Source organism: Phyllobates terribilis, unplaced genomic scaffold, assembly GCF_046119375.1.
Source record: "Phyllobates terribilis strain yellow unplaced genomic scaffold, ASM4611937v1 Scaffold_4__5_contigs__length_816908805, whole genome shotgun sequence".
Classification (NCBI taxonomy): domain Eukaryota; kingdom Metazoa; phylum Chordata; class Amphibia; order Anura; family Dendrobatidae; genus Phyllobates; species Phyllobates terribilis.
This window is the reverse complement of record NW_027362764.1, coordinates 319,079,500-319,095,100: the sequence shown is the minus strand read 5'-3', so window position 1 is coordinate 319,095,100 and position 15,601 is coordinate 319,079,500. Positions and strand designations below refer to the sequence as shown.

Genomic DNA, 15,601 nt, shown 5'->3' with positions numbered 1-15,601 from the left:
GTTTCCCAACAGCACCCTGCTTCTCTTCAGTGCTTTAGACCCTTCCCTCTGGTGTGTGCCTGACTATAACTCCACCTCTGAGTTACCATTAAGCTAATCTAAGTATGGAACTCAACTTTTATGCTTCTGTGTACTGTATGCTCTTGTATCATTATTATATCCTATTGTGTATATATTTTTTTTCAATCCTCTATAACAAAGCTTATAAAAGCTGGGCAGTGTAGAGCTTAGTTGTTTAACTCTTGCTGCTGAGAGATCAGTTCTATGTAACCGCAAATTGTACTGTATTGATGGATAAGGCTGAGGTTTATCTTCTGTAATATGCATCAACAGAGCAGCATATGCAATTTCTCATCACTGATTTGTCAGCAGCAGGCAACAAGCAAAGCTCGGCTCTCCATTGTTGTGGAAGAGTATAGTAGAGTTGAAAACTTACAGAAACCAGCTAAGGTTATGTGCACATAATGTCTTTTTCTGGTGAATACCTGGAAACCGCCTGAAAAAGTTAAAAAAGGATGAACATATACACAGCAATGCTGAACATCTGTCTTTTAACCACCTCGAAAGCTGTGAAGTGACTAAAAGAAGTTACCTGGCTATTCAAGTGGCTTCCATTTGGAATCTGCCACTATCTTACAAATTACAAGAAAAGCAACAAGACCTATGCAAAAGGTGTCAAATAAGACTCTTCAGGAAAAACACCACTGATGTTTTCCTGAAGCATCTTCTGCTTCAAGAATGATGCGTGTACACACAGACTTTCCCATTAGTGAGATAGGAGATGGCAGTTGCTTTTGATGAGATTCTATCTTGATTGAAGGGAGAGGAGGAAGGAGCTCTCTCTAGTTCCTCCCAAATAAATAGAATCTTATCAGTAGCAGCTGCCATCTCCTATCTCCGTAATGGGAAAGTCTGTCTTAACTGAATACTGGTTTTACCTCAGAATTGAGAATTTTGATAATGAATTGTCAATTTTGGCATAGGAAGAAGCTAATTTTTCTGATAATAAATATCACAAAGTTGCGTATTTTCTTGGATAGTGTTCATTTATGAAATAAAGATTAAAATGACTGTTACTCTTTAAACTCTGAAAAAAACTGACACTCTGACCAAACACTCATGAAAGTCTCAGTTTTTTCACCTACAAGAAAAATCACTTGACATCTGAATTGGCCCTTACACTAAGAGGCTACAAAAATTAGGTTTACTCAGATCTGGAAAAAAAACTCCTCAGATCTTCTAAGCATAAATACATGTTTGGTCAATATAAAGATATCGCATATTATCAGGTCTTTCTGGGAAGTGTACAATTCTCTGGGGGGGCATTCATTACATGTACAGCAATGGCGGTTCAGACATCAAAATTTGAAAGGGATCTTTACAGACTTTGTAACTGAATTATAGACTGTTTGACCTCAAAGGTAGTGTTGGCAGAGGCAATTCCAGCATGGAAAAAAAGCTAGATGACATGTATGTTATGTATCTAATGACCAGTGTTGGTGAGGGGTCCACCTAATTTGGAATTAAATTACACATTATTTATCTCCCACATTTCTTTAGAAGGTACATTCACTTTCTTTTGATGCTATTTCCACTGTTAAATGGGGTGTCCACTACTTGGACAACCCCTTCTTATTCCCCATGTTTAACCCATTAAAATAAAAACCCCTATACTTGCCTCCGTTTCTAGCGCCATTCCTGCATTGTCAGCGCCTGACTTCCCGGGGCTCACGTGAGGTTGTTACGTCACACAAACCATGCAGTTCATCAGCACTGGTGTCACTGCCCCCGCTTTTGAACAAATAAAACATCAAAAGGAAGTCAGGGTGTGGCCGCAGCCTTGCTTCCTGTTGTTCAATACGTCCTAAGGTGGGGACAATGACGCCAGCGCTGATTGGGCGCACTGCTCTTGTGACGTAACACACCACACGTGAGCCCTGGGAACGCGAGTGTCGGCACCACTGGAATAACGCCGACACGGGAGGGGAGTCTAACTGTTTTTATTATAATGGAGCTAATCATGATGAAGGAGAAGTGGTTGTCCTAGTAGTGGACCACCCCCTTTAAATGTAATCTGTCACCAGGTTTTGCTTTGTAATGAGATTGCCAAAATGTAGGAGCAGAGACCCTGATGAGTGATGTCACTTAGCTGTTTTTTGCGGTTTCAATACATCAATGTTTTATCAGCCGATTATCAGTACAGGACTACTGGCCTCTTGCCTGATAGTCCAACCAGTCTGCATCACTGATTAGCAGCTATGTCATTATACTATGTACACAGAAAGCTGTGGTGGAGGTAACACAGCTGAATATCTGAGCTCTATTAAATCTGCAGCAGAGAAAACTGTGATTTTATAATAGCTGCAGCACCCAGGAAGTTAAGTGATACATAGTTGAAAGCAGGGTTTCTTTTCCTATCTCTTGCTGCTGCCAGATTGCATAGCCACATAAACAGAACATAAAGAACCCTAACCTCTTTACTTTCATCTTTATGATGATATAAGTATGTGGATAAGTTAGTTGAATTGACATTAAAAGTTTTGTTTCTTAACCTTTTGAATTGACTTTCTTGTGCTTGTAATATTCATATTCTCTTGTGTTCCTTTTGTATTCCTTTTTTTATTCTTTAGGCTGATCAAAGATTTGTATGGAATGGTCATTTACTACGAGAATTTTCAGCCCAACCTGAGGTAAAAGATGTTAATTTTTCAGTAGTGTTACATTTTTGCTTTCATGGATGCCTCCAATTGTATCTCTTATTTCACAATTCTCCTAGTTGCATATAAATATAACTAGTGAGCATTACTAGTAGTAGCATACAACTGTTGCATATCTAATAAGGTTTGTAACTTGAAATAGTTTTGCTAAAGCCTCTGAAATCCAATTATAACTTCTGCTATGGGGTCCCATGATTTCTATGTACGCCCTTGCCCCGAAGCTTATATCTAACTGTCTTGCAGCCAGCAATTAACTAACCATACAATGCAAGGTAAACAGTGTAGCATTTTTAATGAAAATGAATTGCTAAAATACGAGAATTAACAAAAAAAAAAGAAAAAATGTCCCTATTGATGTTAATATCTTTTAAGATGCATCAGTGTACAGAAGTGGCCATATGCCTGAGTCGTCTATAGGATCTCAATATGTAGATCAGACCAGTGTATCTAATCCCATCTTGCATGATACTCCCCAGACCCCTATATCTAATCCCATAATTTTAACCCCTTAAGGACCCTGGGATTTTCCGTTTCTGCATTTTCGTTTTTTGCTTCCCTTGTTCCCAGAGCCATAACGTTTTTATTTTTTGGTTAATATGGTCTTATGAGGTCTTATTTTTTGCGGGACGAGTTGTACTTTTGAACGACATTACTGGTTTTACCATATCGTGTATGGGAAAACGGGGAAAAAAATTCCAAGCGCGGTGAAATTGCAAAAAAAAGTGCAATACCACATATGTTTTTTTTTTTATTTATTTTTTTACCACATTCACTGAATTCTAAAACTGACCTGCCCTTATGATTCTCCGGGTCATTACGAGTTTGTAGATACCAAACGTGTAGGTTCTTTTTTATTTAAGTGGTGAAAAAAAATCCAAAGTTTGCAAAAAAAAAAAAAAATGGCACCATTTTCCAAGACCCGTAGCTTCTCCATTTTTCGGGATCTGGGGCCAGGTGAGGGCTTATTTTCTGCGCGCCAAGCTGAAGTTTTTGATACCATTTTGGGGTAGATCCGATGTTTTGATCGCCCATTATTGCATTTTATTGCAATGTTGCGGCAACCAAAAAATTAAATACTGGCGTTTAGAATTTTTTTCTCGTTACACCATTTACCGATCGGATTAATTCTTTTTTTATATTGATAGATGGGGCGATTCTGAACACGGCGATCCCAAATATGTATGTGTTTTTTTATTTTATTTCGAATGGGGCGAAAGGGGGGTGATTTTAACTTTTTATATATATTTTTTTAAATATTTTTAAACATTTTTTTACACTTTTTTTACCTGCTTCTATAGTCTCCATAGGAGACTAGAAGCAGCAACTGTCCGATCGCCTCTGCTACATAAAGGTGATGAGCAGATCACCTCTATGTAGCCGAAATGCTCCTGTGCTATGCGCACCGATCACTAGGTGGCGCTCATAGCGATCAGCACATGAGAGCCACTGGGGTCTGCTGCCGATCCAGGGTTGTCATGCCCACCCATAAGTGACCCGCGATCACGTGACTGGGTCACCAATGGGCGGGGTAAGTGACGCGCTTCCGGTGCGGCGCAGTTGAATGCCGCTGTCAGAGATTGACAGCGGCATTTAACATGTTAACAGCCACGGGTGGATCGCGATTCCACCCGTGGCTGTTGCGGGCACTTGTCAGCTGTAATAATCAGCTGACATGTGTCTGGTTCAGTGTGGGCTCACTGCTGGAGCCCGCGCTGAACAGGGGGTGACAGCCTGGTGCTTACTATTACGCCCCAGGCTGTAAAGGGGTTAGTAAAATATATATATATATATATATATATATATATATATATATATATATATATATATATATATATATATATATAATATAATATATAATATAATATATAATATATAATATATATTTATTATTAAAAATACAAAAAAAATCACAAAATGAAGAGCAAAAAAAAAAATAAAAAATGAATCCAATAAATACATTTATGCAAAAATAAATAAAAGTACATATATTTGGTATATCCGCCTCTGGAATGACCCGAACTATAAAACTGTCCCACTAGTTAACCCATTAAGTGAACACCGTAAAAAAAAAAAAAAAAAAACTATTCATCATAGCGCCGAACAAAAAATAGAATAAAACGCAATCAAAAAGACTACTGAAAAAAAAAAAATGGTATCTCTGAAAACATCTTGTCCTGCAAAAAACAAAAAACAAGCCACCATGCAGCTCCGTCAGCGGAAAAATAAAAAAGCTATAGCTCTCAAAATAAAGCAATTAAAAATAATCATTTTTTTCTATATAATAGTTTGTGTAAAAGCGCCAAAACAAAAAAAAATATAAATGTGGTATCACTGTAATAGTACTGATCCGAAGAATAAAGCTGCCTTATCAATTTAACCACATGTGGAACGGAAATAAGCAAGTAATTGGGGATTTTTTTTTTTTTAATGTTTATTCTGCCACCAATAAATCAGATTAGAAATTGATCAAAAAATGTCATGTGCCGAAAATGATACCAATAAAAATGTCAACTCGTCTTGCAAAAAACAAGGCCTCAAATGATTATCGGCCGAAATATGGACAAATTATAGCTCTCAAAATATGGGGATGCGAAAACCTTGTTTTTGAAAAAAGTGGCTTTTAGTGTGAGATAGCAGTCAAACCTAAAAAAAATATATAAATCTGGTATCTCTGTAATTGCACCAACCCGAAGAATAAGGTCGTCATATCACTCATACTGCAAGAGGAACGGCTTAAAAAAATAAAATAAAACCAATTTTTCACCTGCTGTTGATTTAATTCTGCCTCCCAAAGATCGTGGTAAGGCTTAGCTCACATTTCTCCTGTGCTCTATGCTGAGCGCTTACACCCGGGTTTCCATGTAAATCTCTGAATTACGTGATTCAGATGGAACTGCCGGTGGAAGATTACCTATAATAAGGTAGATGGATACACTGTGTACGCTGTCTGACCGGTGATCCGGCAGTGTCCATCTTTTTAGGCATACATAAATGTGTTGTCCGCCACAGTTTTGTGCACTTATGAATAGTTCAGCGCTGAACAGAGGCCAGACTGGGTCCAGAGTAGCTCTGCTGCCTCATTATAGTAAATGGATCCCTTTGGAGTTTCATCTGGATCACGTCACTTGGAGATTTAGATGGACACCCTGATATAAGTGCTTAGCGTAGAGCGCCGGATAAGTGTGATCCCAAATGCTTTGTAAAATGTTCCCAATAAAAGCTCCGACTCACTCCACAAAAAAAAGCCAAGTCCCCACTCAGGTCAGTCATTTGTTAACAGAAATGTAGGGAGCTTTCACGTTACTGGTAGTACAAAGGCTCTGGAAAAGTGCTATGGCTCCTTTCCCCCTGTGAAGGTTAGGGGTATGAAATGGCAGCTTAGGTTAAGTTCACACGTAGCGTTTTTGCTGCGTTTTTCCGGCCGCGAAAACGCTTGTTAATCGGTCTGCCATGCATAGCAATACAAATTCGGATGTGCTGTGCACATGATGCATTAATTAACGCGCTGAATTTGCATTGTGTTGCAAAACGCAGCATGGCCTTTTCTAGTCTGATCACACAGCGAATTCACTGCCATTGATTTACATTTAAACGCAGGAAACCCACAGGTAAATGTGGATTTTCTGCGTTTCAATTAAATTCAGTGGTAGCGAATTTGCGGCGTGATTGCGGTGCGTGTGGTACCCGGGATGAAGAGGAGACTACAACTCCTCTCATCCCGACCGCCGCTCCCGCTGATGACAGTGGGAGCGGCGTAGATAGGAGGAGAAGTAGCCTTCCCAGACAAGCCTGCTACCACGCGTAGTTAAAAAAAAAAAAAATAAATAAATAAGTTAAAAATAAAAAATAAAACTCTATACTCACCTGTCTGGTGGCCACTGGCGGTGATCTTCTCCTCCCGGCGGTACTTACAGGACCCGCTCAGCTGATGGTCACGCGACCGCTCAGCTGATGGTCACGCGACCGCTCAGCTGATGGTCACGCGACCGCTCAGCTGATGGTCACGCGACCGCTCAGCTGATGGTCACGCGACCGCTCAGCTGATGGTCACGCGACCGCTCAGCTGATGGTCACGCGACCGCTCAGCTGATGGTCACGCGACCGCTCAGCTGATGGTCACGCGACCGCTCAGCTGATGGTCACGCGACCGCTCAGCTGATGGTCACGCGACCGCTCAGCTGATGGTCACGCGACCGCTCAGCTGATGGTCACGCGACCGCTCAGCTGATGGTCACGCGACCGCTCAGCTGATGGTCACGCGACCGCTCAGCTGATGGTCACGCGACCGCTCAGCTGATGGTCACGCGACCGCTCAGCTGATGGTCACGCGACCGCTCAGCTGATGGTCACGCGACCGCTCAGCTGATGGTCACGCGACCGCTCAGCTGATGGTCACGCGACCGCTCAGCTGATGGCCGCGGTGCCAAAAGTATTGGCACCCCTGCAATTCTTTGGTATTATTATCTTTATTTAATTTGGTTGCAAGGAAAAAACGCAAAAGAGAATGAAGCAAAAATCAAATCATTGATCATTTCATACAAAACTCCAAAAATGGGCCAGACAAAAGTATTGGCACCCTTAGCCTAATACTTGGTTGCACAACCTTTAGCCAAAATAACTGCGAACAACCGCTTCCGGTAACCATCAATGAGTTTCTTACAATGCTCTGCTGGAATTGTAGACCATTCTTCTTTGCCAAACTGCTCCAGGTCCCTGATATTTGAAGGGTGCCTTCTCCAAACTGCCATTTTGAGATCTCTCCACAGGTGTTTTATGGGATTCAGGTCTGGACTCATTGCTGGCCACCTTAGAAGTCTCCAGTGCTTTCTCTCAAACCATTTTATAGTGCTTTTGGAAGTGTGTTTTGGGTCATTGTCCTGCTGGAAGACCCATGACCTCTGAGGGAGACCCAGCTTTCTCACACTGGACCCTACATTATGCTGCAAAATTTGTTGGTAGTCTTCAGACTTCATAATGCCATTCACACGGTCAAGCAGTCCAGTGCCAGAGGCAGCAAAGCAACCTCAAAACATCAGGGAACCTGCGCCATGTTTGACTGTAGGGACCGTGTTCTTTTCTTTGAATGCCTCTTTTTTTTTTTTTTTTTTTTTCCTGTACACTATATGTTGATGCTTTTTCCCAAAAAGCTCTACTTTTGTCTCATCTGACCAGAGAACATTCTTCCAAAACGTTTTAGGCTTTCTCAGGTAAGTTTTGGCAAACTCCAGCCTGGCTTTTTTATGTCTCGGGGTAAGAAGTGGGGTCTTCCTGGGTATCCTACCATACAGTCCCTTTTCATTCAGACGCCGACGGATAGTACGGGTTGACACTGTTGTACCCTCGGACTGCAGGGCAGCTTGAACTTGTTTGGATGTTAGTCGAGGTTCTTTGGTCTTCTTTCTTTTCTCCATGCTCAATGTGGTACACACAAGGACACAGGACAGAGTTTGTGTCAACTTTAATCCATGTTAACTGGCTGCAAGTGTGATTTAGTTATTGCCAACACCTGTTAGGTGCCACAGGTAAGTTACAGGTGCTGTAAATTACACTAATTAGAGAAGAATCACATGATTTTTCAAAGGGTGCCAATACTTTTGTCCACCCCCTTTTTTAGGTTTGGTGTGGAATTATATCCAATTTGGCTTTAGGACAATTCTTTTTGTGTTTTTTCATTGAAGACAAATTAAATGAAGATAATAATACCAAAGAATTTGTGATTGCAATCATTTTCAGGAAGAAACTGAATATTATCTGACAGAATTGCAGGGGTGCAAATACTTTTGGCCACCACTGTATTTCATTAAAATACTTTATTCTGGCCATGTTTTTTATTGAAAAAGCGGCGACCATTTTACTACGCAGTTAGTAATGGCCTCCATTACTAACCTGGGCTTCACATCAGCCGCCAATACAAGGCTGACATGAACCCTAACCCCATTACCCCACTTGCCAGCACTACAGGGCAGTGGGAAGAGCGAGGCTAAGTGCCAGATTTGGCGCATCTTTTGGATGCGCCATTTCTGGGACTGCTGAGGAGTGATATTAATAGCCGTGGAGGGGGTTAGTATCCATGGCACCTTCCCTGGCTATTAATAACAGCCCACAGCTGTCTCTTTAGCCTTTGCTGGTTAGATTTTATAGGGGGACCCTACGTCAATTTTTTTCTGGGGTCCCCATGTAATATAGCCAGTAAAGGCTAAACAAACACCTGTGGACTGATATGAATAGCCAGGGAACATTGTTGGCTAATAGCCCCTTCCTCGGCTACTAATATCAGCCCCCAGCTGTCGGCTTTCCCTCTGCTGATTATAAAAATGATGCCATATTTTTTTTTTTTTTTTTTTTTACATTTTCGGCTCTGTGCCCACGATCCGGACGTAGCAGCGCTTTAAACGCATATTTTTTGCTGCATCCAAAATGTTGCATTCTATTGAATGTAGGTAAATCCACATGTGTTCACTGAGCCATGCTAATTTACCACACTCAATACTTTCTAGTGGTCAAATTTCTGTTGCGGAGACTAGCGACTCTGCATGAGAATTTGACATGCGGCGGTCCTGAAAAAACGTGCCCTATGTCATTGTCCACGGGTGATTCACAGCCTCTGATGCACGCATAGTGGACATGGGATTTCTAGAGATCCCATCCATTATGCTGTAACATCTGGACGCTGCGAGTTTGATGCTATATAAACACGCAGCGTCAGACCTGCAGTGGTTCCTGATCGTGGCCACGTACCCAAACTCACACGCAGCATGTTAATTTATGTAGCGGACACGCCAGTCTTCGCTGCAGATTTTGACCGATTGAAGTATCATTATATGCGGTGGATTCACATTTACCAACAAAAAAAGTGCGGCATTAGAACACCGCATTTTGGATGCAGCAAAAATAAGCTGTGTCCAAAGCGCTGTTGAGTGCTGATCGGGGGGACATAGCGGCTAACGAACCAGCTGTAAGATGTTATTAATGGCCACGGACCATATTTGCCTAATGGCACCTTCCCAGGCTAAAAATAGCAGCTCACAGCAGCCGCATAAATTACGTGAATAGAAATGCTAATGAAGATTGGGTGCATGGGACTAGCTGGCACCTAGCTCTTTTTTGTTTGGTTGTAACAATCAGACATTTTCATGACCAAACTTAATTAAAGTAAAGAGTTAAGTAAACACACAGACACAGAGCAAACACTTTATTTGAATTACAACAGATACATTCTTTAATCATTCAAATTAACCAATATACTCACACCAATTCTGATGGTAATCCAAGGTTTAAGTAATGTCCCACCAAATAACTATATTTGTCTCCAAAAATCATTCATTGATGTGCAAAAACGCTTCAAAAAAGTGTCAAAAACGCATGCTTTTTCCCTGCCAAAAAGAAACAGAAACGCACAGAAAGTTTCTGCTTCAAATACGCATCGTGCGCACATAGCCTTAAAATCATACTGTAAGCATGTGTAGTTGTAACAAGACACCTGGTCAGCTCCAAGCAAAGGATTTACACCCCCACCAGCTGGCTAGTAAGCTACTACAGGAAGACCCCCTGTGGATCCAAGCCATGCGGTCTCCTTTGTTCAGACAGATATAGTACTTTCATAACGTGATATGAAATTCCTAAGTACTAGCCGTACATCAAATATATTTCCGAGATGCCCAAGACATGGTGAATGTCCGACTGGGTCTTGACCAAGTCTAGCACATATGGATAGGGAGATACATAGAACAGGTATTAGGAAGCAGTACAACTGTGTTTAGTCTCCATGCGTAGCAGGGCCCCAGCTCCCTAGGACCGTCCATAAGAGTTATGATCTTTCATAGGTTTTGGGAGATTTTGCTACAAACCTTGTGTTAAGGGGACTTGGGTTCAGCCCAGGGGGGGGCAGGAGGGGAGTGACACCAAAGGAGTTAAATGCTTGTGTAAAGCAGGGCCTAGTGCTTTTCCCCCTAGGACGTCGCTACAACATATCGGGGGGGAGTGCGGGGAGTCCAGAAACAGAGGGGACCGCAAGCCTCCCATGTGGCAGACCCTCCCCCGCAAGCCAGACCTTTCATCTGACTGATAACTAACTCTTAATACCTGCATACTTTTGTACCACTACTGTAGTATTTGCATTTCTGACCATTATATATGTATAACCTGTGTGGATATAGTGTATGTCTAGTGTGCCCTTAAGGCGATTAAATATATCATTTAACCTTGGACTTCTTTTATCTCGATCCACGAATCCACATGTTCGTTATTCAGTTTAATTCCCATGCTATCGAAGCTGGTTCCTGGCCCGATATAATTCCTGTTAACGGACTGAGGCTTATATCAAATAGGAACTGATGGCAGCTCTCCCGGGCTGATAAGGTTTTGTTTCACTGGGTCTAGTGAAAGGGGCCTCTCAACCTGTCAGGGGTGTGAGCGAGTGTGGTGCCACGTTGGTGACTGAGTAGGCCACTTCTTCTCACTCTCGGTACCTTCCTGAACCTGTGCGGACGGGGGGGGGAGGGGGGCTATGTAAAACTGTACCAATCAGACATTGCGTGTCCCCAAGGAGTGTAGAACATTACATTGGTGCAAAGTGCGGATCCTTATCAAGTGTGGATCCTTCACACCCCTCCCCCAAAAGAAATTCCGCAAATTCTCCGCTCCCAAATGCCCCCCTAGTTTCTGAGCCCCACAGTGTGGAGCTTAATCCACATTTAGCATCCACATGTTTGGCATTCCTGTACTGATGAGAGCATGCTTAATTTACAGGTGCGTGTCTCTAGAAGCACAAGCTGGGCATAAGGTACTGGTAACTACAACATACTGGGCACTAGAATGGCAGTTTGCAATTTTCACTGTGTAACATCCTCTGCTGCTTGTTTCTGGAAAACGCCCATGGAGTCAAAATCATCACTACATCTGTAGATAAGTTCCCAAAGGGTATAATTTCTAAAATGGGCTCACTTGAGGGGGCAATTCTGTTCTTCTAGCACTTTGCGGACTCCATAATTAGAGCCCCAAACTATTCTAGGAAAATCTATGTTCCAGGTGGCAAATGACGCTCCGTCGCTCCCGAGTCTCGCCGTGTGGCTAAGCAGTACTGTATAGCCATATATGGGGTACTTCTACATTGAGCAGAAATTGTAGCACATATTTTAATGCCATTTTTACCCATTTCCCAGTGTGAAAATGTAAAATCTGGGGCAAAAACAAAGTGTTGGTGGTAAAAATGTAATTTTCCAGGAGGCCGTCCTTCTTATCCTTGATGGTGGCCGGAAACACAGAAGAGTTTAAATAGCTCCTTCCCACCACCACCCTCCTGCCTCTGTCCTAATAGAGACGAGAAAAACACTGAAGAGGAACTCTCCACAGTCAAATTTAATGGACTCTCTGGGGGGTTTAACACCTTACCTCCCAATCTTGAAGAGCTATGCTGATACCTCTAAAAGGTCCCTCTGCATGCTGGTCGAGCTGTATGCTCCCGAAAACAGCCTTATCCCTCTCCTGGGGGCTCTGGGCTCCTGCTGCCAAATCCGGAGCGTCAGCAGGGAGGATTGCCGGTGGCTGGGTGGCTGGATCACGTGGAGCACGTTCCGAGGTGTGCTTCCAGCGAGGGGTCACGCGCACCTGACTAGGACCCACATGGTCAGCGTGCGCTCTTGGGCTGTCACACACTCCCGAATGACGGGAACTTCCGAGGGTGTGTGTGCTTTGGACGGTAGTCACGAGGCCAATGGGCACTCCCGAATGACGCGAACTTCCGGGGGGGGGGGGGTGTGTTCTCTGGCCGAAAGTCACAAGGCCGGCATCCACTCTTGGGTAACGCGGACTACTGGTCACAGGAGGACCAGCAGCCCTTGGGTCCCGGCGTGCGGTCCTGTGTGGAATGCAAATGGCGCAGGGGATAAACTTAGGATGCACTACAACCGGCCGGACCTAAATCTTTAGGCTTAGCAGCAGATGGGGCTCAGAAGGATCTGACGAATCAGATGATCTGAAGCCAGGTGAGACAATTATTTAAAGGCTAAGGGGGTTAGCTAGGCTAGCAGTTGTATCCTTAGCATTCTGCTCCATGATAATGATATCTGTTCAGACATTCAGTCCATAGAACCATCCCTGGATCACAGTAATATCCAAGCAGTGACCTCCTACCTCTCGGCTCACGCATGACCTATATAGTTTTGTATGGTCTATTAGGACAAGGTGACACCTAGACATTTTACCTCAGCTACTAAAAAGAAAGCTAATAGATGTTGCACCTGTAGTGTTAAATTACTAGGAAGCTACAGCAAAGAGCTCAGCGAGGATTGTATCGCTAAAGTGCTTATGGACAAGAAAGCCACATTCCTAACCAGCATGAAGGCTATTAGGGAAGTATTACCGAGTACTGTATCTGCCCTTATGCCGCCGCTGTCCACCCGGCCTAAAAGACCCAGGTGGGACATGGCCTCAAGTTCAGAGGAAGGCGAATTATCCTACTACTCTGACCTTGAGCCGGGCGAAGGCGGAAATCCCACTACATTTCTACCCAAGGAAAAGAAGAAATACTTGTTTGCCTCAGAAAATACAGATTTACTCCTACAGGCCGTCAGAGATGCCATGAAAATAGGGGAACCCTCGGAGTCATTATCCATTCAGGATGAGATGTTTGGTGGCCTAAGAGTCCGCAGAAACAGGGTCTTCTCGGTAAATAAACATATCACGGCAATGATCTTGGGGGAATGGGAAGATGTAGGAAAGAAGCTGGTTATCCCAAGTAATTTTAAATCTTGCCTTCCCTTTGATCCAGAAGAAATCAAAGTATGGGAAGAGATTGCAAGGATCGATATACCGGTAGCCAGAGTGGCTAGGAAAACCGCTATACCTTTCAAAGATTCTTCTAATCTAGCAGATCCATTGGATAGAAGATCGGAAGACCTCTTCCAAAAACCTGGGAATCCTCCTCTGCTATCATTAAGACAAATATAGCTGCTGCTTCAGTGGCAGTCGTCTTTGGGGAGGGAGTTGGAAGATCATATAGAGAGAGAAAAAAAAAAACCTGTAGAGAAGAAATGCTAAGATCACTTCCCTTGCTGAAACTGGCAACCGATTTTACGGCAGACACCTCTGCGGAGTCTGTTGGGTTTGCCGTAAGGTACAACAAGGTCGATGCTCTGTCCCAAGGATGGGATGTGGAACTAGTATACGCTTTTCTGACACTCGCCTTTATTCCAAGAATGTTGAAGAAAATTCAGGAAAGCCAGGCTACGGTGATTTTAATAGGTCCCTACTGGCCCGAAAGAAGCCGGTTTTCCCTGTTGACATGAATGTCCTTAGACCAAATACTCCTGCAGACAAGACAGGACCTTTTGTTTCAGTGTCCACTATACCATCAAAATTTGGAGATGTTACGTCTATCAGCCTGGATCCTAAGAAGGTCCTAAGATCAAAAGGACTCTCAGAGGCAGTCATTTGTACAGTGCAGGGAAGGAGAAAGCCAGTGACTTCGGCTATCTGAGTATCTGGAAGAAGTTCTCTTTCCAAAGTAAAACTCCGGTTTCCTTTACTTCGGGCCCAGATATCCCAGAAATACTACAGGGTGGGCCGTTTATATGGATACACCTAAATTTTAATGGGAATGGTTGGTGATATCAACTTCCTGTTTGTGGCACATTAGTATATGAGAGGGGGAAAACTTTCCCAGATGGGTGGTGACCATGGTGGCCATTTTTAAGTCAGCCATTTTGGATCCAACTTTATTTTTTTCAATGGGAAGAGGGTCATGTGACACATTAAACTTATTGAGAATTTCATAAGAAAAATAATGGTGTGCTTGGTTTAAAGGTAAATGTGGTGGGGCCTGGGCCTGTGGTCCAGATGGGGCCGGGTCCCGGGCCTGTGAGCGGCGTGCGCTGCTGTTCGGTGGCCGCGGCTATGCGGCAAAGCGGTGGTGGGTGCAGTGGTGCGGCTTTCTGGTGGCCCTGGCCATCTTCATGAAGCTGTGATCCACAGAAAAATGGCTGCCCAAGCTCCCAGACGGTGCATGCGCCGGCTCGGGTGGCCATTTTCCTGTAGATCATGGTGCACCCACCGCCGCTTTGCCTTGCAGCCGCACCGTTGCACATCCACTCTGCCTCGCCGCCGCACTGCTGCATCAGCCCTGCGATCCCACTACACCACCACCGCAAGTATCCGTTAAGGTTCGGACCTTGAGACGCACCCCCCATTTTCCTCCCAAATTTGGAGTAAATAAAGTGCGTCTTATGGTCAAAAAAATATGGTAAATGTTCATTTTATCCTTCCACATTGCTTTAATTCTTGTGAAGCACCTTGGGGTTAATAAAAATCTAGAATGTGTGGATTTGAGCAGTTTGAGGTGTGTGGTTTTTATAATTGTGTCACTTGGGGGAATTTTATGTCATATGGGCCCCTCAAAGTTGCTTTCAATTGTGTTGTGGTCGCTAAAAAAAAAAAAAAAAATTTGGTTTTGTAAATTTTGTTGGAAAAATGAAATTGCTGATCAACTTGTAACCCTTCTAACTTTCTAATAATAATGTTTAAAAAATGATGCCAATGTTAAGTAGACATGTTGGAAATGTTAACCAATTTGTGTGGTATAACTATCTGGTTTATTGGTATAATCACTAAAATTCCAATATTTTCACAAATTCATGCAAAAAATTTTTACCTAAATTTACCAAAAGCATGAAGCACAATGTATCAAGAAAAAACAGTCTCAGAATTACTAGGATCCGTTGAGGTGTTCGAGTTACTTATTACCACACAAAGTGGTCAGAATTGTAAAATTTTTCCTGGTCGGGAAGGTGAAAACAGGCATGGGGATGAAGGGGTTAAAGTGACTGAGGATTCTATGTGTCAGAAAAGCCCCAAACAAAACCAATTTGTAGATAGAGCACCCCTCAAAG

General features: G+C 43.1%; 1 protein-coding gene across 2 annotated transcripts in view; it reads left to right on the top strand.

Annotated features, from left to right (window-relative positions):
• SACM1L (SAC1 like phosphatidylinositide phosphatase) overlaps window positions 1–15,601 on the top strand; it is a 350,039-nt gene that overhangs the window by 58,547 nt on the left and 275,891 nt on the right. For both annotated transcript variants that reach the window (XM_073678395.1, XM_073678396.1), the window contains exon 6: window positions 2,631–2,690. In XM_073678395.1, the coding sequence (XP_073534496.1) occupies window positions 2,631–2,690 (60 nt within the window). The remainder of the gene's footprint in view (window positions 1–2,630; window positions 2,691–15,601) is intronic.